This window comes from Vulpes vulpes, chromosome 2, assembly GCF_048418805.1.
Source record: "Vulpes vulpes isolate BD-2025 chromosome 2, VulVul3, whole genome shotgun sequence".
Lineage (NCBI taxonomy): Eukaryota > Metazoa > Chordata > Mammalia > Carnivora > Canidae > Vulpes > Vulpes vulpes.
Window position 1 is genome coordinate 76,118,110 of NC_132781.1, and position 24,463 is coordinate 76,142,572.

Consider the following 24,463-nt stretch of genomic DNA (forward strand, 5'->3'; position numbering starts at 1 on the left):
CCTTTGGCTCAGGTCATGATCTCGGGGTCCCGGAATTGAGCCCCACATCAGGCTTCCTAATCAGCAGGGAGTCTGCTTTATCCTCTCTCTCTGCCCCTCCCCCTGCTTGTGCTCTCACTTTCTCTCTCTCAAATAAATAAATAAGATCTTTTAAAAAGTAAAAAGATAAATAAATATTTTTAAAAATTTAGGATTATTTGTTCTAGTTCTATGGAAAATGCTGTTGGTATTTTGGTAAGACCTGGCTCCTTTCTCACTTATTTCTTTTCTTTGTATTTTACTATAAGCAGCAAAAAGAAACCAGGCTACACCTTATACACTTTGCTTAGAAATGTTCTCAGCTAAATATCCAAGTTTATCACTTATTCTGTGTTCTTCTAGGGGCACATTGGTGGCTTAGTCTATTGAGTTTATGACTCTTGATTTTGGCTCAGGTCATGATCTCAGGGTTGTGAGATCAAGCCCCATGTTAAGCTCAGCATGGAGCTTGCTTAAGATTTTCTCTCTTGGGACGCCTGGGTGGCTCAGTGGTTAAGCATCTGCCTTCAGCTCAGGGCGTGATCAGGGAGTCCCAGAATCCGGTCCCACATCAGGCTCCCTGCATGGAGCCTGCTTCTCTCTCTGCCTGTGTCTCTTCCTCTCTCTGTGTCTCTCATGAATAAAAATAAATAAATAAATACACAAACAAACAAATAAATAAATATCCAATAACATGTTCCTCAATGGCATCTGAGACCTCACTAGAAGAAACATTAAGATTCCTGGAAATATTCTGTTCTTAACAATTTATGTATTTTGTAAATGACAGCAGTTTTGTCTCTAGCTATTTTTTCTAAGCCCTTACTAGGATCCTCTCTAATGTGCATCTTTCTACCAATGAGTTTTTCAAAGCAATCTAGGATTTTTCTATCAAGCACTTCAAATTCTTTCAGCCTTTATTCATTACCATATTTCAAAGCCACTTTCATATTTTCGTTATAGTTTTCCTTAAGGAAAAAAGTATGGCCATTCCTGAAAATGCTAAACTTAAAAATCATCATGATTCAGCAATTCTACTTCCAGGTATATCCTAAAGAACTGAAAGCAAGGACTTGAACAGATTGTATATCCATGTTCATAGCATTATTCCTGGCAGCCAAAGGTGAAAACAAATAAAATGTCCATTGACAGATGAATGGATAAAGAAAATGTGAGGTATATACACAATGGAGTATTACTCAGCCTTAAAAAGAAATGAAATTTGGACACGTTACAACATACATGAACCTTAAGCCTAAGTGAAATAAGCCAGTCACAAAAAGAAAAATATTGTATGATCCCACTTATATGAGGCACAAAAAAGTAGTCAAATTCATAGACAAAGAAAGTACGTGGTTGCTAGAGGCTGGGATGGGGTAGGGAGTGAGGAATGGGCAGTTAGTGTAAATGGGTACAGTTTCAATCAGGGAATATGAAAAAGTTCTGGAAATGGTGGTGACAGTTGCATAACAATGTGAGTATACTAACTGCCAAGAACTGTGCTCTAAAAAATGGTAAACTTGATTTTATGTATATCTTACAATTTAAAAAAAGTAACAATACTCATAAGCAAATTATCAGAATTAATGATAAAATATTACACTGACCTTGACTTTATCAATGCTTAAACCTCACTTTAAAGTGTCTTTGAATGTTATTGTTTTACTAAATAATGTCATTGCAAGATAAATAAATATATTACCTCCTGAATTTCTTTTTCTAGTAGCTCCACCCTTTCTCGAAGATGTCTCCTCTCAGTATCAATAGAAAGAAGTTCCAGTCGAACCGAGCTACTTTCTCCCTCAGCTTGATGGGCTTTGACCTCCCAGTCTTCAGCACGGTTATGAAGCATCTGAAATCTATCTAACAAATCTTGATTTTCTTTTTCCTGGTTTTAAGTATAAGTAAATTGTTTCTAAATTAGTAACTGTCACCCATTGGAATACTCACATCATAAACATACACACACACTGGGATTTTTGTTTTAATGAGGAAGCATACGCTATCTGTGCAGACAGCATACTAAATAAGATCTTGTGGGGAAATATAAAAATACAGTAGGCAAGATCTCCTCTCTCATATCTTAATATCTATGAGAAGAGACAGGAAAAGAAATAAATAAATGAGGAGGCAGAATAAACACACATCAAAATATTTTTTAGATTATCAGTCTTAAATTCAACCTAAATGTTTTTTTACCTTAGCAGCCATTAAGCTCTCCCATCGTGACACTTCAGTTATGTAATTATGAACTCTACTCTTCATTTCTTCTTTTTCTTGAACTGCTGCTTCCAATTCCAGTGAGATTTCCTGTTAATCAGAAAATTGAAGACAGATAAATCTACAATGAATGTGGCACCTAATGAGTTCTATTTATATTCAAATAGCTCCTTTTGAATTGGGGGAATAAGAGTAGGAGAAAGGAAAACTGTTCCTAAGAGTTATTTTCACATGTTTTTCTTTTTCTTTCTTTTTTTTTTAATTTTTATTTATTTATTTATTTATTTATGATAGTCACAGAGAGAGAGAGAGAGAGGCAGAGACACAGGCGGAGGGAGAAGCAGGCTCCATGCACCGAGAGCCCGACGTGGGATTCGATCCCAGGTCTCCAGAATCGCGCCCTGGGCCAAAGGCAGGCGGCAAACCGCTGCGCCACCCAGGGATCCCTTCACATGTTTTTCTTGACCGTGACTTTTTAACCAAATATTACCACCCATTTCCCTCAAATAGTCTTGACCATGTATCTGGCATTTATATTATGGGGATAGCTATGCTCAAGGGTTGTCATTTTAAAAAATTCATATATCAGCACTATGCTTTATACTGAATACTAACAGTAATTTTAAAAAAATTTAAAATATTTAAAACAGGAAAATCATTTATCTTCTTAGTATAATCATTTAATAAACCAGCACAAACAAAACCGATACTTCTCAGTATCTGCCATTCTAAAATATTAACTTACTTATAGGTATATGTCTAAGTTGTTGGAAGGACATGTGAATAATTAAAATCATGGATCTTTAAAACACAGCACTTTGCCTTGAAAGTGATGTTGAGGGTGACAATGGTATCTGCCACAGACAATACAATGTTCTCAGCTTTAGGAGTCCTCATAACAAAGACCAAAATAGTAAGGAGACCACAGTTGTAACAATTAGACACCCTGTGATATACAGCAGCGTTCTAAACCATACTTTTTAATACTCTTATAAATTCAATTCCCCTCAAAGAATTATTTATGTTGTTCATATTTATATCATTAAATTTTAGAAAACATATTTAGAGCTTTAAAATTTAGCAAAGACAAAGAAAAAAAATAAAATAAAATTTAGCAAAGAATGAGTATGGTGTAAAACAAAGTTTATGCATTATGCTCATACCTGGTTTTCTCTTGCCATTGTATTCAGATCTTCTTGTAATCTTCTGTTTTCCTTAAAAGACACTTCTTTAGATTTTCCTACTTCATCAAGTTCTTTGTGAGCTGCATCAAGCTGGCGCCGGAGGCTGCTTATTTCTCGCTCCCGATTAGTCAATGTTTCCTTTATCTGGCTGTTAACACAAAGGATGTGGAAATAATAAAGTTTTTTGGAAAACTGTAAATCATTTAAAAGAAAACTGCTGTATGCTGAATTAAGTACACTAAGAATACAAGAAATTATACTGCATTAAGACACTGATAAATTAGGTAAAGCAGATATTTTAGATCTCTACCAATCATCATATGGAAATAGTAATAAAATAAATTTATAATTCTAAAAGTCAGGTAAAAATAGAGGACTTTCTTTTTTTTTTTTCTTCTTAAATAGAGGACTTTAAAATATTAGGAGCAAAACCATAATAGATTCAATTGGCAAATATTATTTAATATTTAAGTCTCCACTACCATGTAATGCGTAAAGGCATATAAAATAATAATTAGTGACTTTTGTCTTGAAGTAGAGATTAGACATAAAATGTAAAATTGTGTAACTATTCAAGATAGGTTTTGATGTAGAACAAATTTCAGATTGGCTACTAAAGTAATCCAAGTGTTTTTTTTTTTTTTTTAAAGATTTTATTTATTTATGAGAGACACACACACACAGAGAGAGAGAGGCAGAGACACAGGCAGCGGGAGAAGTAGGCTCCCTGCGAGGAGCCTGATGTGGGACTCGATCCCGGTACTCCAGGATCATGCCCTGGGCCAAAGGCAGGCACTTAACTGCTGAGCCACCCAGGGATCCCAAGTAATCCAAGTTTTAATGATTAGGGTCTGAACAGAGTAATTATGGTAGAAATAAAGAGCAAGTAGGTATGAAAAGAATAACGAGTCAGAGAGGAGAAAGTTAAAGAGGATCGCATGTTCATGGAAGACACTCAGATGCTGCCACCAGCAAAAACGGGAAAACTGAACAAAGAAATTACCTATGATCAAATTGCTACTTAAATACATAAGCTATATTCACTGAAACTTTCTAAAAAAAGCTGGATGCCATTTCATTGATTACTTACTTCATAGAAGATTCACATTCTGAGACTGTCTTCTTCATCTGAGCAATAGCTTTTTCCTACAGAAATTATGAAAATATGATTCTAAAACATTCATATAAAAATGTCTTTACTTGAATTTATATAATTTATCACATTTATATAAATTACTCTATAAAAGAAAGCTTCAAAGTAAACATTTCTATGTCTCAACTGTACTTCACATATTGGCATGCTTTTACCCATTCTAGGAACCTGAATTGTTTCCTTGAATTTGCTATAATCACATTTGATAAAATTACATTCCATAAATAGAATTTTTTTGGGAGGGGGAGAAAGGCATGTGCCCATGAGTGATGGGGCAGGGGGGAGGGGCAGGAGAGGGAAAGAGAGAACCTTAAGCTCCATGCCCAGTGCAGAGCCCAACACAGGGCTTAAGCGCACAACCTCAGATTGTTGACCTCAGCCAAAATCAAGAGTAGGATCCTTAACCAACTGAGCCACCCAGGCGCCTCTATACATAGAACGTTTGCAGATCCAAATTAATGGCATGAAATGAAATTTAAGCATATTAGAAGATTAGGCTGTAGGTCTTAGGAATTTACATATTTCAAAGAGAGAATGAGATATTTTCTGTTGAGATGCCGGATAAAGGTATTTAGCTGTCACATACTTTATTAACCAGGTTTTCTTGCAAGTTTGCAATCTTTTCTGTCTTCTCATCTACTGTCTCCTGAAGAAAGTCTTTCTCTTTATCAATAACATCAATGGTCTTTTTCATTACATGAGCCTCTTCACTCTGCGAAGTCATCTGAAGGTATAGTTTATCTATAAAGAGAAATGTTTGTTAGACCAAATAAAGTAGGTTTAGCAAAAGCAAAATTTAAAAACGCTTACCTATTTTTTCCTGCAGTATGCTTATTTGTGCTTGGGCTGATTCAAGTTCATCTCTTTTCTTGGAGAGCCGGTGCTGACAATCATCAAGTGACCGCTGTAGCTGCTCATTTACTAGCCTAAAGAATCAGTGGATAAAAACAAATGGCATTCTTTATCTCTAGTAGAAATAATTTTTTAAAAATGAGAGATTTTAAAAAATATTTTTATTTTTAAAGTTTATTTATTTTAAAGCTCTTCCAGTATAATCAATGGCATTATATTATATATTATTTCTTGCTGTCCACCATTCTTCTTCAAAATGGTTCCATCTTCCTAAAAATAATATAGTATAAAAATCAAATTAATTGTATACTCTTTTTCTAGAGGTTTCCTGGTAGTTTTAAAGTTCTTCTGTTTCTTGTATTAACACTCTTTTCCTTGTAAAATCTATTTTCAAACGTGGAGGTAAAGGCATGCCCTGTTTTTACAGCATGGCCTGGCACTTCCAAGGATTATCCATAAATCCTGACTGGTGAGCTTTTAATTTTGCTTTCTATTTCGACTTTTTTGGTGGGTAGTCAACTGGAGGTCTTAGTAAACAGGGAAAATGGACATTTATTGTAGTGCAATCTATGAAGAATTCAGGGAGACCAATATCCTCTATCTACAAGGGAAAATGCTCAAAAATAGAAGGCCCACCCATAGAGTCCCTGTGGACACTGGGACACCAAGTGGTTGGCAGTGTTTGAAGTTCTTTTTTTTTTTTTTTTTTAAGTGTTTGAAGTTCTAAGTAGAAATGTAAAATAGGAAGGTTAATACCTAATAAAAGGATGATTAATAAAGGAAGGCAGGATAACATCTTGACTGTATACGTAAAGTAGGCTCTTGGTGAGTCCTAAAAATAGCTTTACCTTTTCATACTCTAGTGTAGACAGGAAGAGGACAGTAGAGATTTTTTTTTTAAGATTTATTTATTCATGAGAGGCACACACACACACACACACACACAGAGATTGGCACAGACACAGGCAGAGGGAGAAGCAGGCTCCATGCAGGGAGCCTGATGTGGGACTTGATCCCGGGACTCCAGGATCAAGCCCTGGGCTAAATGCGGTGCTTAACCGCTGAGCCACCCAGGGATCCTGACAATAGAGATTCTATAACAGATCCTAGATGTAACTTCTCTGACAGAAATACTGCTGTTAAGATAAAGGTCTGCTTAATGAAAGAACTGAGGTATAAAATTCATAAGGATGAATAGTTGAGTGACTATCATATTATTTGTTCATCATGGTGTTTGGAAAGGAAAATCTGAGAACTATGTTATTAGGAGAAATTAACCAATTTCTTAGCTTTGAAAGTGTTATGAACATACCAAAGGGAGTGATGACTTACCACAAGACAGTGAAGCAGTAAAATTTAAAACCAAAGTTCTAGCTCTCTACTTATGAGCCATGTGGCTGGTTGGCCAGGACCATCTCTTGGAGTCTCAAATTCCTTAGTTATGCCACATTACATAGAGGGACACATGATTTCATTTTAGGGGACAAGCAGTGTAGGTTTGGAATTTTAATGGCATACTAGAGGAAAGAGAAACAGTAATGATATCCATATTTTATTTTTTTGAATTTGTGACCATATTTACCATTTTAACCATTTACATTTACCATGTAAATCAGTGGCATTAAATACATTCACAGTCCTGTATACCCATTACCACTACCTACCCAAAACTTCTTCATCCTCACCAACATAAACTCTGTACCTACTGAACAACAACTCCTCCTTCTCTCTTCCCATTCTCTGGTAACCTGTACTCTACTTCCTGTCTCTATGAATTTAACTCTAGGTACCACACATAAGTAAAATCATACAATATTTGTTCTTTAGTGCCTGGCTTATTGCATTTAGCACGATGTGTTCAAGGTTAATCCATGTTGTAGCAAGTGTCAGAATTTCCTTTCTCTTTATGGTCAATCCAGTGTATGTATATATCACAATTTGTCCTTCTGTCGATGGGTATTTGGGCTGTTACTTTCTTTTGGCTATTGTAAAGTGCTGCTAGGAACATTCGTGTACATATACTGGTCTATTCTTAATTCTTTTAAGGTATATATCTGAAATTGCTGGGTCATATGGTAATCCTACGTTTACAGCTTCTTGAAGACGTGCCAGATTACTTTCCACAGCGCTGGACTATTTTACACGTTCCCACCAGCAATGAGAGTTCTGGTTTCTCTATTCCCTCGCCAACACTTGTATTTTCTTTTTCTCATTTAGAGCGATGGTAAGGGGTATAAAGTGATACCGCATTATGATTTTGACTTGCTTTTTCCTAATAAGCATCTTTTCATGTGTTTGCTGGTCATTTATTATACCTTATTTGGAGAAATGCCTATTCAAGTCCTTTGTCCATTTAGACAGGTTGCTTGTCTTGTTACTGTTCAGTTATAAGAGTTCTTCATATATTTTGGACACTAGACGCTTATCAGTGTTATGATTTGAAAATATTTTCTCCTGGGACACCTGGGTGGCTCAGCGGTTGAGCATCTGCCTTTGGCTCAGGGTGTGATCCTGGAGTCCTGGGATCGAGTCCCACATCGGGCTCCCTGCTTGGAGCCTGCTTCTCCCTCTGCCTGTGTCTCTGCCTCTCTCTCTCTCTCTGTCTCTATGAATAGATAAATAAAATCTTTAAATAATAAAATAAAATAAAGATTTTATTTACTTATTCATAAGAGACACAGAGAGAGGCAGAGACACAGGCAGAGGGAGAAGCAGGCATCATACAGAGAGCCTGATGTGGGACTAGATCCAGGGCCTCCAGGATCACGCCCTGGGCTGCAGGCGGCGCTAAACCACTGCACCACCGGGGCCTGCCTGTAAATAAAATCTTTAAATAAAAAAAATTTTCTCCCATTCTGCAAGTTGTCACTTTCTTGATAAAGTATTTTTTTAAATTTTTATTATTTTTTAAAGATTTTATTTATTCATGAGAGACACAGAGAGAGAGAGAGAGAGAGAGAGAGAGGCAGAGACATAGGCAGAGGGAGAAGCAGGCTCCATGCAGGGAGCTCAATGTGGGACTCAATCCCAGGACTCCAGGATCATGCCCTGAGGCAAGGGCAGATGCTCAACCACTGAGCCCCCACTCAGGGATCCCATAAAGTCTTTTGATACACAAAGTTTTCTATTTTGCTGGAAGTCTAATTTAACTACTTTTTCTTTTGTTGCTCATTCTTACCGGTGTCCTAAGAATCCATTGCCAAACCCAAAGTCATGAAGATTTACTCCTATGTTTTCTTCAAGAGTTTTATGGTTTTAGGTCTTCTATTTAGGTCACTGATCCATTTTGAGTTAATTTTTTAATTAGAGTGAGGGACAGGTCCAGTTTCATTCTTTGGTATGTGGATATCCAGCTATTCTAGCATCATTTATTGATGAGACTATTCTTTCTCTATTGAATGCTCTTGGCGCCCTTGTTGAAATCAACTGGCCATAGATACATGGGTTTATTTCCGGACTTTCAGTTTTATCCAGTTGGGCCATATATCTATCTTTATGCCAGTTACCACATTGTTTTGAATGCTGTACCTTAAAAACAAAAAGATTTTATTTATTTGAGAGAGAGAGTATGTGGAGAGAGGCAGCAGGAGAAGAGGGAGAGGAGAAGCAGACACCCCCACTGAGCAGGGAGCCCAATGCAGGGCTCCATCCCAGGAGTCTGGGATCATGATCCGAGCTTAAGGCAAATGCTTAACAGACTGAGCCACCCAGGCACCCTGCTTTTTTTCTTTTTGGTATACAGTATTATATCAGCTTTAGGTGTACAACATAGTGATTTGACTTTTTATATGTTACAAAATAACCACCACAGAAGATCTAGTTACCACCTGTCACCAAAGTGATTACAATACTACTGGTTATATTCTCTCCGCTGTACTTTACATCCCTGTGACTTCTCTTTCTTTGTCTTTGTCACTTAGTGTAATAGCTTCTAGGTCCATCCATGTTTTCACAGATTGTCACAAAATGACAAGAGCTCATGCTTTTTTATGGTAATATGCCATTGTATATGTATATACTATATCTTTTTTTTTTTTTTACATTTTTTTCATCCACTTATCAGTGGATGCTTGAGTTGCTTCCCTATCTTGGCTCTTGTAAATGCTGCAGTAAACATAAGAGTGTATATATCTTTTTGAATTAGTGTTTTAATTTTCTTTGAAAAATCACTGGATCATATGGTACTTTTTTTTTGAAGACCCACCACACTGTTTTCCACAGTTGCTGCACCAATTTACATATCCACCAACAGTGAATGAGGCTTCTTTTTTCTCCATATCCTCACCAACACTTGTTACTTATTGTCTTTTTGATAGCTTTAGGTGATATCTCACTGTGCTTTTGATTTGTACTTCCTGATGATTAGTGATGCTGAACATCTTTTCATGTGTTTCTTGGCCATCTAAACATCTATGGAAAAATGTCTATTCACATCCTCCACCCATTTTTTAATTGATTATTTTTTTGGTGTTCAGTTGTATGAGTTCTTTATATATTTTGGATATTAACCTCTAATGAGATACATGATTTGCAAATATTGTTCCCAATATTGGGAGAAGTGCAGAAATAAGCCCATGTCTCTATGTAGGCTGCCTTTTCATTTTGTTGATGGCTTTCTTTACTGGGCAAAGGCGTTTGTCTGATATAGTTCCAATTGTTTATTTTTGCTTTTATTGCCCTTGCCTTAGAAAGATCCAAAAAAAATATTGGACCAATAACCAAGAGTTTACTGCCTGTTTTCTTTTTAAGAGTTTTATAATTTCAGATCTTACATTTAGGGCTCTAATTCATTTTGAGTTTATTTTTTGTATATGGTATAAGAAAGTGGTCCAGTTTCCCCAACACCATTTATTGAAGAAGCAATCTTTTCTCCATTGTATATTATGGCCTCCTTTGCCACAAACTAATGGACCATATAAGAGTGCATTTATTTCCAGTCTTTCTGTTCTGTTCCATTGATTAGAATGTGTTTTTGTGTGCCAGTACCATACTGTTTGGATTACTCTGGCTTTGTAGTAGTTTGAAATCTGGGAGCATGATACCACCAGCTTCCATCTTTCTCAAAATTGCTTTGGCTACTTGGAGGGTTTTTGGTTCTGTCTAAATTTTAAGATTTTTCATTCTAGTTCTGTAAAAAATGTTTGTGGTATTTTGATTAGGATGCACTGAATCTGTAGATTGATTTGGGTAGTATAAACATTTTAACAATATTCTTCAAATCCATGTACACAGTCTTTCTTTCCATTTATTTCTGTCATCTTCAATTACTTTCATCAAAGTCTTATAATATTCAGATTACAGGTCTTTTACCTCCTTGGTTAAATTTATTCCTAGGTATTTTATTCTTTTGGATGCAACTAAAAAAGGAATTTTCTTAACATCACCTTCTGCTCATTCAGTATTAAGTGTACAGTAACTCAAAAGATTTCTATATATTAACTTTGTATACTGCAACATTACTGAGTTCATTTATTAGTTTTAATAGTTTTTTGGTTTCTGTAAGGTTTTCTTTTTTTTTTTTATTTTATTTTTTCATGAGAGACACAGAGAGAGAGGCAGAGACATAGGTAGAGGGAGAAGCAGGTTCCTCTAGGGGACCCCAACATAGGACTCGATCCTGGGACTCCAGGAACATGCCCTGAGCCAAAGGTAGATGCTCAACCACTGAACCGCCCAGGTGCCCTTCCCCAGGTTATACAAGGTAAACAAAAAAGTCCTCATAATCCTTTCCTATAATACAGTGTCTATGAGAGAAACAGTACACGGGGTGAACCAAAGAAAAGAATATTATAACAACAACAAAAAAAGTGAAAGGAGCTGTATGCTAGGGGATCCAAGGGCACTTGAAAGCTCCTCCATGTAAAACTGAGAAGGGGGGCACCCAGGTGGCTCAGTGGTTGAGCGTCTGCCTTTGGCTCAGGTTGTGATCCAGGGGTCCCGGGATCGAGTCTTGCATTAGGCTCCCTGCAGGGGATTAAAAAAAATAAAAACAAAAACTGAGAGGGTCTCCTGTGAGAAAAGGAAATGGGGGAGTTTTGGCTACAGTGTAAAGGAAAAGCAAAATGGATTAAATGCCAGTTCCTGACAGCTCAACACAAGAGGAAAACAGGTAGACTAATAATTCTGGCTGACAGAAATACATCGCAGAATCTATACTTTGGAGCTGAGTAAAGACATAAACCAGACGAAGATAGGCTGATCCCTTCAGCTGGCTTTCCAGAGGATGTATGTAGCACTCACAAAAAAGAAAAAAAAAAAAGCAGCTTTCACCTTAGTTCTAACTAAAGTCAAACTTATGAAGATTTGTAGTCAGAGCAACAAAAGGCAAAAATTGGAGATACTCTATGTGAGTTCCTAATATAGTATTCCTTAATTAATCAGACAATGATCTCTTGATTTTAATTCGTTAAAGTTGTTTGATAATCACACATCTCCTTATGAACAGATGTTGGTCTTTCTTTTCCTAATCCTTGGATTTTCAATCCTACTGTTTATTATATATTTTGCAATTCTCATTGTTTGTATATTAGGTCTGTGTCTTTCATCATTTCCTTTTATTCTTTTGGGTTCTGAATTCTAGATGAATTACTTCAGTTTGTTGTCTATTTCACGAACCTAGTTTTCAGAAATATCCATTCCACTATTCACTAGCACTTTTAATTTATCAATCTTTTTCTTTTCTATTTTTTTAAAAAAGATTTTTATTTATTCATGAGAGAGACAAAGAGAGAAGCAGAGACATAGGCAGAGGGAGAAACAGGCTCCCCGCAGGGAGCCCGAAGTGGGACTCGATCCCAGACCCCGGGATCATGCCCTGAGCCAAAGGCTGACCGCTCAACCACTGAGCCACCCAGGTGTCCCACTTTCTTTTTCAAAAAATTCTACCTATTTCAGGGGTGCCTGGGTGGCTAAGTTGGTTAAGCATCTACTTTTGCTCAGATCATGATCCCAGGGTCTTGATATCAAGCCCGGAGTCCGGCTCTCTGCTCAGTGGAGAACTTGCTTCTCCCTCTCCCTCTGCACCCCTCCACAGCCCCAGCTCATGTGCCGTCTTTTTTTTTTTTTTAATTTTTTATTTATTTATGATAGTCACAGAGAGAGAGAGAGAGGCAGAGACACAGGCGGAGGAAGAAGCAGGCTCCATGCACCGGGAGCCCGATGTGGGATTCGATCCCGGGTCTCCAGGATCGCGCCCTGGGCCAAAGGCAGGCGCCAAACCGCTGCGCCACCCAGGGATCCCAGTGCCGTCTATCACTACTTCAAATAAAGTAAATCTTCTAGAAAAAGATTCTACCTATTTGAGAGAGAAAGATCAAGAAAGAGCATGAGCAGTGGGGAGGGAAAGAGGAAGAGGGAGAAGCAGGCTTCCTGCTCAGCAGGGTGCAGGGCAATCCCAGGAGCCCAGGATCCTGGCCTGAGCTGAAGGCAGACACTTAACTGACTGAACCACCCAGGTGCCCCTATCAATCTTCTATTTTTTTCCCATCTTCTTTCTAATCATCATTACTACAATCCTTTCTAATCTCAAGTTGTTATTATCTCAGGAGTGATTTAGTTTCACATATGCAATGTCATGTTGGCATCTGAAAAATCTTTTTCTGATCATTACTGCAAATGTAATTTAGAGAGGAATATCTCCTCTGATTCTTCAGAGTGATCTTCTTCTGATCTTAAGTCTTTTTACTTATTACAGCTACCCAGCCCAGAAAAAAACTTTGTTGACTTTTTGTTTCCTTCAATGTTCTGTGTTTTATTTTTTCTTTTTTTAAAAGATTTCATTCATTCATTCATTCATTCATTCATTCATTCATAGAGACACAGAGAGAGAGAGAGGCAGAGACACAGGCAGAGGGAGAAGCAGGCTCCATGCAGGGAACCTGACGTGGGACTCGATCCCGGGTCTCCAGGATCACACCCCGGGCTGCAGGCAGCGCCAAACCACTGCGCCACTGGGGCTGCCCAATGTTCTGTGTTTTAAATTTACTAATGGCTAAACAAAGACCCAATCTCCTAAGGCAAACACATTCTGCATTACTCTATCATTCTGATATAAATCATCCACTCCTTTTGATTTTATGAAGAAATGTTTCCTAAATCTAGCCTCTCTTAAAGTTCATTGCCACTGTTTCCAGTCCAGACACATGGTCTCCATCGTTTGCCATCAGTCTCTTATGACTCCAAATACATCTTCCTAATTTTTGCCAGAGTTTACTTCGTAAAAGGCACACTAATAAACACTAACATCACCCCTTGGGTTAAAATTTGTTTGTTCTCCATATTTATAAAGTAAAATCCACACACTCTTGGTTATCACACAATGTCCTTCATAACCTGACTCTAACCTATAGATATAGCCTATTTTTCCATACTGACCTTCTTAACTTTCAGATGCATTGCATTTTAGATTCCGTATATGCATATTCTTATTTTATATTCTTTGAAAGAAGAAAGACAAGGACAATGGCAAGCAAAAAAAATCCTGTAATTTTCAGCAACCCTACAGTAGTAGGGAGTATAAATAATAGGAGGTAGCTAAGGGGAATTTTTGAAGGAAATAAGTATAAAAATCTGTGAGAGTTTTTAAAAATAGAGATACTCAAAACCTACCCAGGTTGGCTCAGTGAATCTACCCTTAAACTCATACTTTTCAAAATCTCCACAGGTGATCCTGTTGCAAGGTCAACTGCTCAAAGGCCCAGTCCAAAATGCCACCACTAAGAACCTTCCATAGCCACTAATTTGTTCCCAGAAGTCAAATAACAAAACTTTCAATAAACTTACCTAAGAGAGTTCATCTCTGTCTTCTGATGAGATGAGTCACCAGCCACATGGCTAAGTTTTTGAGCTTGGAGTTTTGCTTTGTTCTCTAATGACTCTACTGTTTCTTTCATTATTAACATTTTAGATTTTAAATCACATCTTTCATCTTCAAGCTATAATTTAAATTAAAAAAATTAATAGATGTTTCAGTTTTGTCTTCCTAAGTACTCCTTAATAATATTTCTGGAGGAAAACTAAGGAAATAAATTAGATTTATTTAACCATACTTTATTTTTATTTATTTATTTGTTTTTAAAGATTTTATTTATTTATTCATGAGAGACAGAGAGAGAGAGGTGCAGAGACAGGCAGAGGGAGAAGCAGGCTCCATGCAGGGAACCTGACGTGGGACTGGATCCCCGGTCTCCAGGATCACGACCTGGACTGAAGGTGGCACTAAACCGCTGAGCCACCTAGGCTGCCCTTAACCATACTTTAAAAGTCATGTGTACAACTTTAGGTTCTAGATGTCAGAATGGGCATACACATTTACCTCTCCTTTTCAATATCAGTGAAATGAAAAAAAAAGATACAAAATAAAAGAGCAAGAAAGGAAGAATATATCCATAACAACAATGAAAAAGCAAGGGAAACCATTACCAAATAGAGCAAACATTTTGAGGAATGTCTAAAAAACAGTAAGTACACAGGGCTAGATTGAAGAAAAATCAGAACAGAAAATACTATAACCCAAACACAAAACAGGCAAGATTTAGATGAAGAAACTGTAAAATTTTCCTGAAGGACATAAAACACAAACTGATTTAATGTAAAGACACAACATGTTTCTGAATGGAAACACAATATTGGGAATATATTAAAAGTTAATGAGATAACTGTAAATTCAGTGAAATTTCGGTAAGAATCCTAACAGAACCTTTTTCAAAATAAGGAATGTAGCTTAGATTTCATTCTGAAGTTCATTTAGGAAAAAAGTTAAGAGAATAGGAAAATTTGTGGGGGATTTATGAGATACCAGAATAAATTAAAAGCTACTATTAAACACTGTGGATTTCACACAAATGAGCAAATATGTTTATGTGCACAGATGTAAATTTAGAAAAGGCAGCATTTTAAGGTAAGCGGGAAAAGAAAATGCTCTTTAAAAACAGAGTTGGGACAGCCACTCATTGAAGAAAAAAATATTTTTATATACAAAAATAAATTCTATTTTTTTAATATATTTTTTAAAGATTTTATTTATTTATTCATGAGAGACACACAGAGAGAGAGAGAGAGAGAGAGGGACAGAGACACAGGCAGAGGGAGAAGTAGGCTCCATGCAGGGAGCCTGACGTGGGACTTGATCCAGGGTCTTCAGGATCACACCCTGGGCTGCAGGCGGCGCTAAACCACTGAGCCACCGGGGCTGCCCCAAAAATAAATTCTAAATGGAATAATGATCTATATATAAAACTCAAAACCAAGAAATATTTGTGTTAAATAGAAATCTTCCAGTTAAAACTGTAGAATGACCGCGCACATTTGATCTCCCCTCACTTTGGAAATGACAGTAAAGGAATAGAAAGTTACATACTCACAAGACATAGAGAACAAGAAAATCAGTAGTGGATACTGACGTCAATAACTTGTGGAAGACAAAGAGGAGATCGAATAGTGACTGAAAAGTGGAAGAAAGATACAACCTAAAGCAAAGTTTCTGAACCTAAGAACTACTGATACTTGGGGCAAGAAAATCTATACTGGGACTGTCATACCCTAGAGAGCTCCTACCTCTTTCTAGAAAGTTCTTTTAGAAACCAAAAATATAACTAAATTTTAAAATAAATCAATAGAAGAGTTAGTAAAGTTGATGAAATCTCAAAGAAAGAACAAAAAGTCAGAGAAAATAAGGGAGAAAGGAAAATAACTTTACTTAGATCTCCTTAGGAGGTCCAAAACCAACTAATAAAAGTTCCAGAGGGGTGCCTGGCCTGTTCAGTAGGTTCAGCATGTGACTCTTGATTTCTGGGTCATGAGTTCAAGCCCCATGCCGAGTACAGAGCTTATTTAAAAAAAGAAAAAAAAAGGTTCCAGAGGGAGAAAATAGAATAGTACAGTAAATTACCCAAGAAATTGAAAACAAGAGGTAAGGAGCAAATTCTGTGTTTTCAGAAATAAAAACATGTCATGTCCAAAGGACTATGGTATAGAATAATATCAGATATCTCAAAGGAAGTTAAGAGACAATGGAAAATAATATTCAAAATTTTTACTGAAAATAATTTTCTAATCTAGATTTCCATATACCTAAGCCAAATCGTAAATCAATTATGAAATGTGAATAAAGACATTTTCAGACAAGCAGTGTACCAAAAAAATTTTCTCTCATGTATTCTTTTCCAGGAACCTGTTAGAAAAGATGCTATACAAGGATGAAGGAAAAAAAAAAAAAAAACAAGAATAAAATGTAAGATTCAATACAGAAGAGGAGGACAGAGAAATTCTTAAGAGGAGGACAGTCCACAATTGAGCAAGATAATGGAAAGTTCAAGAAGGGAAGTCTTCAGCAGGAAACAACAAAACTAATAGGTTTGAATTGTTCAAAAACAATTGATAGGTATGTGGTAGAGATGTTGGAGTTCTTGACAAAAATTAGCAACAGGTTTAATGATAACGGAAAAATAACAAAAAGAAAAAAAAGGCAATTATTAACTCCAGGAAAAAGATCCGCAAGAGAAAAGGCAAGAGTAGTACTATCCCATTTGGCCAACCCATGGGCCACAAGAAGTCATAATAATACAGATGGTTACTACTAAAGTAAGTATAATATATAATAAAACTATGTTTGAAGTAATGGGGGAAGAAAAAGGGAAGAGTACTAGCCATCATGTAACATCACAGATACTCACTAAATAACCTTCAATCAACGAAGTTAAGACAAGTCTAAGCAGTTATACCAGCACATTATTTAGAAACAGGGAGGTAAATATCAGGAGGAATTATGATCGTCGTTAGTAGTTTTGGGGATAAAGAGGTAGGAAAGGAAACTTTTTTTTTTGGCACTAAAAATATTTCAAAATAAAAAAAGTATATTTCAAAATCCCTTGGGTATATCATGTACAAACAGGAAATCATGTATTGTATAAAGGACAAAAAAAAATTATGTATCTACTATCTCGCTTAAAAACATATTACCTGAACCCCGAAACTACTTGTGAGCAGTCTCCAATCATATTCCCCAAACCCTGCCACAGTAACCACTATCAGGAGTCCTTATGTTTCTCATTTCTTACATTTTTATTGGTGTACCATATCTGTATGAATCTTTAAATAACATATAGTTTAGGTCTGTGTATTTTTGAACTCTACAAAAGTAGAATCATACTGCCATGCTCTTTAACACTGTATTTATAAGATTCACACACATTGATGTTTGCAGCTACTGTTCACTCATTTTCACTGCTCCATAATACTTCACTGTGTGAATTACTACCACCATTTCTCTATTTTCCTCATAACTGACATCAATATTGTTTCTTGTTTTCTACCAGAGAGTTAAATATATTAGGCTTTGTGAGTACTATGGTCTGCTGCCATCACTCCTTGGTAAAGTGAAGTGAAGTGAAGTGAAGTAAAAGTAAAGTAAAATAAAAATAGCCACAAGCAATGTGTAGAAGATAAACATGGCTGTGTTCCAATAAAAACTTTATTACAAAGACAGACTAGTGGGAATGCTTGGGTGGCTCAGCGGTTTAGTGCCTGCCTTCAGCCTAGGGTGTGATCTTGGAGACCTGGGATCCAGGCCCACGTTGGGCTCCCTGTATAGAGCCTGCTTCTCCCTCTGCCTATTTCTCTGCCTTTCTCTCTGTCTCTCATGGAGAAATAAAATCTTTTTAAAACAAACAAAACAAAGACAGACTAGAGGTCAGATTTGGTCTGGGGGCCACAGTTTGCTGACCTCCAACCAGGGTTCTCCACAAGAAATGGATTTCCTGGCTCATAGAACATTGCTAGGCAATGCCAAATTACCCTCCAAAAAGGTACCTGTTTGCTCCCTGACATTTATTTGCTAAATTATGTGTGTTATAACTTAATTTTTTTGTAAGATTTTATTTTTTAAAAAGTAATCTGTACACCCAACGTGGGGCTTGAACTTACAACCCTAACACCAAGAGTTGCATGCTCAAATGACTGAGCCAGCCATGTGCCCCTAACTTTTTAATTTCTGATGCCCTGATATATATAAAATGTTTTTATTATAGTTATAAGTTGTATTTCCTCTATTAGTGATGTAGAACACCTTTTTAGGTTTATTAACCATTTATAATTTCTTCTGCCATGAAGTATCAATTCACATTTTCTGTTACTGTTTTTTGTTTTTTTTGTTTTTTTTGGTTAAATGTATAGCAAATTCTCTTAGTGGCTTGTCTTTTCAATTAATGGCCATTTGATGAACAAGGGAGTTCTTGTCAACAAGGTCCTATTTATCTGTTTTCTTTCATCTGTGTTTAGGAGCTTACATTCTGGCAGCAGACACTTGCTAGCCAAGAGATGTTAGGGAAATTTCCTCTTTAAAGTTCTATAAAATGCTGAGAAAGTGCCTGACACACAGTAAATGCTTTATGAATTATTGTTATTATTATTTCCCAAGTCAAAAAGATTTTCTGCTTTTCTTATTTTTTTATTTTATTTTATTTTTTTAATTTTTAAAAAGATTTTATTTATTTTATTTTATTAATGAGAAGCACAGAGAGAGAGAGAGGCAGAGACACAGGAAGAGGGAGAAGCAGGCTCCATGCAGGGAGCCCAACATGGGACTCGATCCTGGGACTCCAGGGCTGAAGGCAGCACTAAGCCGCTGAGCCACCGGGGCTGCCCTTCGTCTTCTTTTTTATTTTTTATTTTTTATTTTTTTCGTCTTCTTTTTTAAAGTCGACTCCACATCCAGTGTGGAGCCCACTGCAGGGCATGAACACAAGACCTGTGATCAAGACCTGAGCTGGGATCAAGATTCAGAATCTTAACCAACTGAGCCACCAACACACCCCATCTCCTATATTTTCTTTAAAAAACTGTAGCTATTTCTTGAACATTCAAGGTTGCAAATAACCTTGAACTGATTTTTGGGTATGGTATATTTGATGTATAATCTTTTCTCACCGATCTGAGTCCTTGATAGATAAAGTTTTCATGTATTTGTGGGTTTACTCTTTACTGGATTTTCACCGGGAGCCCGACGTGGGATTCGATCCGGGGTCTCCAGGATCGCGCCCTGGGCCAAAGGCAGGCGCCAAACCGCTGCGCCACCCAGGGATCCCCATCTTGGGATTTCATCTGGAACTATATCAATTCTATAGATCAATTTGGGGAGAATTTACATTTTTTTTATAAATATGATGTCTGTCGCCTTTTTTTTTTTTAATCTTTTTTTTTTTTTAAAGAATTTTATTTTATTTTATTTATGATAGTCACAGAGAGAGAGAGAGAGAGAGGCAGAGACACAGGCAGAGGGAGGAGAAGCAGGCTCCATGCACCGGGAGCCCGACGTGGGATTCGATCCCGGGTCTCCAGGATCGCGCCCTGGGCCAACGGAAGGCGCTAAACCGCTGCGCCACCCAGGGATCCCTGTCGCCTTTTTATAAACCTGATATAGCTCTTCACTTATTTAGGTCTTTAATGACTTTCAACAAGGTATTATATTTTCTATAAAGATTCAGCAAATTACTACATAAGTATCTTATCTCTATTAAAATGGTAGGGATTTTTCTTTTCTTTTTTCTTCTTTGGGATCTGTCATACTTCCAGGGCATTTTTCATTGTGCATTTCTTTAAAAGACTTTATTTATTCATGAGAGACACACAGAGAGAGGCAGACACAGGCAGAGGGAGAAGAAGACTCCCTGTGTAGAACGTGACGCGGAACTTGATCCCAGGACCCAGGGATCACACCCTGAGCCGAAGGCAGAAGGCAGATGCTCAACTGCTGAGCCACCCAGGAATTCCTCACCGTGCATTTTGAATCAGAGAATTCCTGTGGTTTTAGAATAGCTATAAAATTATCAGTCATTATCTTTTCAAATACTGCCTCTCTCACACATTCTATTACATTCTCCTAGAATTTTGGCTAAATATATGTTAGACTTTCTCACTTTATGCTCTAAGGCTTTGACTTATTTTACATTTGCTATATCCTAGTCTCCTTCCAATGACCTCTAGTACTTTGTTTTTTTTTAAGATTTTATTTATTCATGAGAGACACAGAGAAAGAGACCTAGGCAGAGAGAGAGAAGCAGGCTTCATGCAGGGAGCCCGATGTGGGACTCGATCATGGGTCTCCAGGATCACACCCTGGGCTGAAAGCAGATGCTCAATTGCTGAGCCACCCAGGCGTCCCTCTAGTACTTTTTTTTTTTTTTTAAGATTTTATTTATTTATTCATGAGAGAGACAGAGAGAGAGGCAGAGACACAGGCAGAGGGAGAAGCAGGCCCCATGCAGGCAGCCTGATGTGGGACTTGATCCCGGGACTCCAGGATCACGCCCTGGGCCAAAGGAGGCACACTAAACCGCTGAGCCACCCAGGAATCCCCTCCCTCTAGTACTTTAGATACATTTTTCAGTTAATTCTCACTTTCCACCTCTGGGCAAGCTGGAGTGACAGGGACCCCTCTACTTGAAATAACTAAAAATAGGACAAGATACATGAAACAATGGTTTTCAAGACACTGAGCATCAGGCAGTGATGGACACTGACCCTGAGGGACAAGAAACAAATAAAATGAGCCCTACGATTGCTTCAGCTTACTGCTTCAAGAATTTCTAGGCTGGGATCCCTGGGTGGCGCAGTGGTTTGGTGCCTGCCTTTGGCCCAGGGTGCGATCCTGGAGACCCGGGATCGAATCCCATGTCGGGCTGCCGGTGCATGGAGCCCGCTTCTCCCTCTGCCTGTGTCTCTGCCTCTCTCTCTCTCTCTGTGACTATCATAAATAAATAAAAATTGAAAAAAAAAAAAAGAATTTCTAGGCTGTGGCATAAGGAAAGGAACTCAGGTGAAGCCTGGTGGTTCTCCTAAGTTCAGAAGACAACTGAATGTCAGGGGAGGCTAAGGCAGTTAGGCAGATACTGGAGGAGAGCTACACAGACAGATCTCCAGACATCTGTAAAAGGTGTCCTTTAAATGTTCAGTTGAACAGAACACTGAGAAAGTTAACGCCAGAGAAAGAACTAAGAAAAAGTCAAAGTAATTCTTGTTCCCTTCAGTCATTTGAAAACCTTATAATTCATGGGGCAACAGATAGGGTACTCAAAACGGTTTTGTCCTAGTAACGAAACAAAATTAGTCCAGGATTAAATGCTACTTTGATCCCACCTAATGAAGCTTAAAAGCAAAACTGAAAAGACTCAAGCTATTTCCATCTGATCTAATTGTATGCTACAACAAATCTCAAGAGTATTTATAGGAATACAAGTTATCCAGCAACCAAGAAGGTAAAATTCATAATGTCTGACATCTAAAGTTACCAAACATACAAAGAATCAGGAAAATGTAACCCATGATGAGCAGAAAAAAAACCAACTGACCCAAAGTTGATAGAAACAGATGATAGAATTCGTAGACATGGTAAATAAAAACATTTAAGATATAGTAAAGGAAACTAGCCAAAACAAAACACCAAGAAAACAAAGGACTGTGAGAACACATAAACATTTGTTAAAAAATTATATTTTAAAGAGCAATAAGGAATGAAAATGAATTTCATTTTTTCCTCTATGCCTGATCTTTAACAAAACAACAATAATCATAACTAACACCTACTGAGTGCTCTACCACAGGTCAGCAACTCTTCCAAGTTCTTGACGTGTATTAACTCGTTTACTCTTCATAAAAACTTAAGTAAGTACTAGCACCATTCCATTTTACAAGTAAACTGAGGGATGAAAAGTTTGAGTAGCTTGTTTACAGGTAATGGGTGACAAAAAAGTATATGAACCCAAGTAATCAGCCTTCAGAGTATATACTCCTAATCACCGTTACACAGCATCTCTAGCATATTATTTTGTTTTTTTTAAAATTTTTAAATTAGCATAGTATTTTGTAACTTTAAAAATATATAACATGCTGAAACTGTAATTGAAATAGCTAGCCATACAATATAATTTACCCCAAATCCAGTTTGTTAATTACCTGATGATTAACATGTGTCAAATGTTCAATAGTTTTCTCTAATTTTGATTTTTCAAAAATACTCATTTCCTGGAGATTCTGAAAAAGAATTTTATGGAAGATGTTCATTCACACCAGATAACGAAATTAGCAAAGTAATGCAAGTCTACAGTACAATTCTATTTGTCTTTTTATGACATAGAAAGGTTTTAGAAAGAAAATCATTAGACATTTTATAATAATGATGCTTTTGGTTGAAAAAAAAAAAAGGACAAGAATTTCTTATCCTTATATACTATCTCCATGTGTGCTTGTAATAGAAGACACAGAATGGCATGTATTTGTTTTTAAAGATTTACATAGACCACTCCAGTAGTACAACTATAAAAGGAAAAAACCAGCAAGTTAAGTATGATCAGGAGTATGCCCTTATGAGACATGTCAGAGGAACAAACGGTAAAGAAGAAAAGATGAGATCACTAAGATATAGGAAAGAATTCTACAGGGCCATACAAGAGATCAAAATTTCAAGAATAGGCTAGTCAACAATGTAAAACACAACTACTATTTCTTTGGTCAGGTTACCTTATCCAACTCTTGCTGATGTTAAAGTATAGGATAAATTATATAAGCTGGTGTTCCCTGAGAATTTTTCTAGTGCAGATTCATACTTCTATCAATGTTATTAATTAAAAACAAATAAAGACACCTGATGTTTGGATCATATATCTGGTTGGAAGGGTCACTATGGTACATGCATTTTTTATTAAATCATTCAATCAGTATTAAGGACATACTGCATACCAAGCACCAAGCACGATGTTAGGAATACACAGTAAGTAAAATGGATAAAGCCTCTGACATTATAGTTACTAAAGCCTAGTAGATAAGACAACCTTAAATAAGATATTATAGTTAAACCATGAATATTTCGCTAAGAAAATGAACTATATGGCAACATACTGAAAGGGAATTTAGAGTCTAGGGTTCATTTCCTGCACGAAGAAATGTTTAACCTGGCTCTAAAGGATGAATAGGAGTTAGCCAGTTGAAAGTACTGTAAGGAGTGAAAGACTTTTCAATATTCAATAGCCTTTGTAGAAAACTGGGGACTTAGAGTTGAGAAAATGAGGTATGGGAACCGGGAGAGATGAGTTTGGGGAAAAGAAGCTAGACCTCCAAGTAAGCAAAACCCAATCACTGAAGTCTTTGAAAACAGTTCACAGATTTTAAATAAAAAGCGATCCGATCACATTTGTATCTCTGAAAGGTGATTCTGCCTTCAGTGTAAAATACACATTTGGGAGGCTGCTGACATACTAATGCAGCTGGGAGAGAATAATGGCCAGAATGGGATGGAGCAGGGGAGTGGAAAGAAGTACACAGATTCAAGAGAAACTAACTGGGTGGGGCTCAGGATCCAGACTCCATGTGACTTTATAGTTAAGTCATCTTGGGCAAATCATTTAAACTCGCTGTAACTCAGAGACCACATCTGTAAGCATTAGCTATCTGAAAAGTCAACTGTGAAGATTTACTGAGACAGCTCACGTGAAAAGTCTTAGAACAGAGTTTCCCACGTGAAAAGAACTTAATAAATGTTAATTATTATTTAAGAGGCAGCACTCGTAGGACTCGGTAATTGAGAGAAAACTGCTTTACAGGAGAGGAGTGAGTGACGATACTTGGTTTGCCAACTGGGTGGGTAGTCAAATAACAGGAAACTACTAGATGCTTAAGGATTGAGATGACTAGTTTTTAAGTAAATCTAGAAAGATTCTGGTAATATGAATATCACTTATTCTGAGCTTTCAGTACTACTGCATTTTAAAATCCTGTTTCTACGTTCCTTGGTCCTTTCAACGAATATGGAAAAGAATAAATCAGTACCTTATGCTAAAAGCTGTCATACTGCATAGAAGTTTTCCATTTGGTAATTTTAACACTTACTTTTATAAGAAAGCACATTCTGCAAGGCAGTATTCCAAAAGATCTCAATTAAAAGTATTTTGTTGGGATAAAATTTTAACTGAAAATGTATGACATAAAGACTACCTTATAATGCTTAAATGTTCTTATTGCTAACCTGAGCTGCTAATTTCCAAGCATT

The 24,463-nt window shown here is 36.9% G+C and overlaps 1 protein-coding gene across 2 annotated transcripts in view; it reads right to left on the bottom strand.

Moving 5' to 3' along the window:
• The window catches only part of CEP135 (centrosomal protein 135), a 77,330-nt gene that overhangs the window by 17,277 nt on the left and 35,590 nt on the right, over window positions 1–24,463 (bottom strand). For both annotated transcript variants that reach the window (XM_026003581.2, XM_026003580.2), the window contains exons 14-21: window positions 22,375–22,452; window positions 14,209–14,360; window positions 5,386–5,501; window positions 5,162–5,316; window positions 4,513–4,568; window positions 3,402–3,570; window positions 2,218–2,328; window positions 1,721–1,906 (exon numbers count right to left, since the gene is read on the bottom strand). In XM_026003581.2, the coding sequence (XP_025859366.1) occupies window positions 1,721–1,906; window positions 2,218–2,328; window positions 3,402–3,570; window positions 4,513–4,568; window positions 5,162–5,316; window positions 5,386–5,501; window positions 14,209–14,360; window positions 22,375–22,452 (1,023 nt within the window). The remainder of the gene's footprint in view (window positions 1–1,720; window positions 1,907–2,217; window positions 2,329–3,401; window positions 3,571–4,512; window positions 4,569–5,161; window positions 5,317–5,385; window positions 5,502–14,208; window positions 14,361–22,374; window positions 22,453–24,463) is intronic.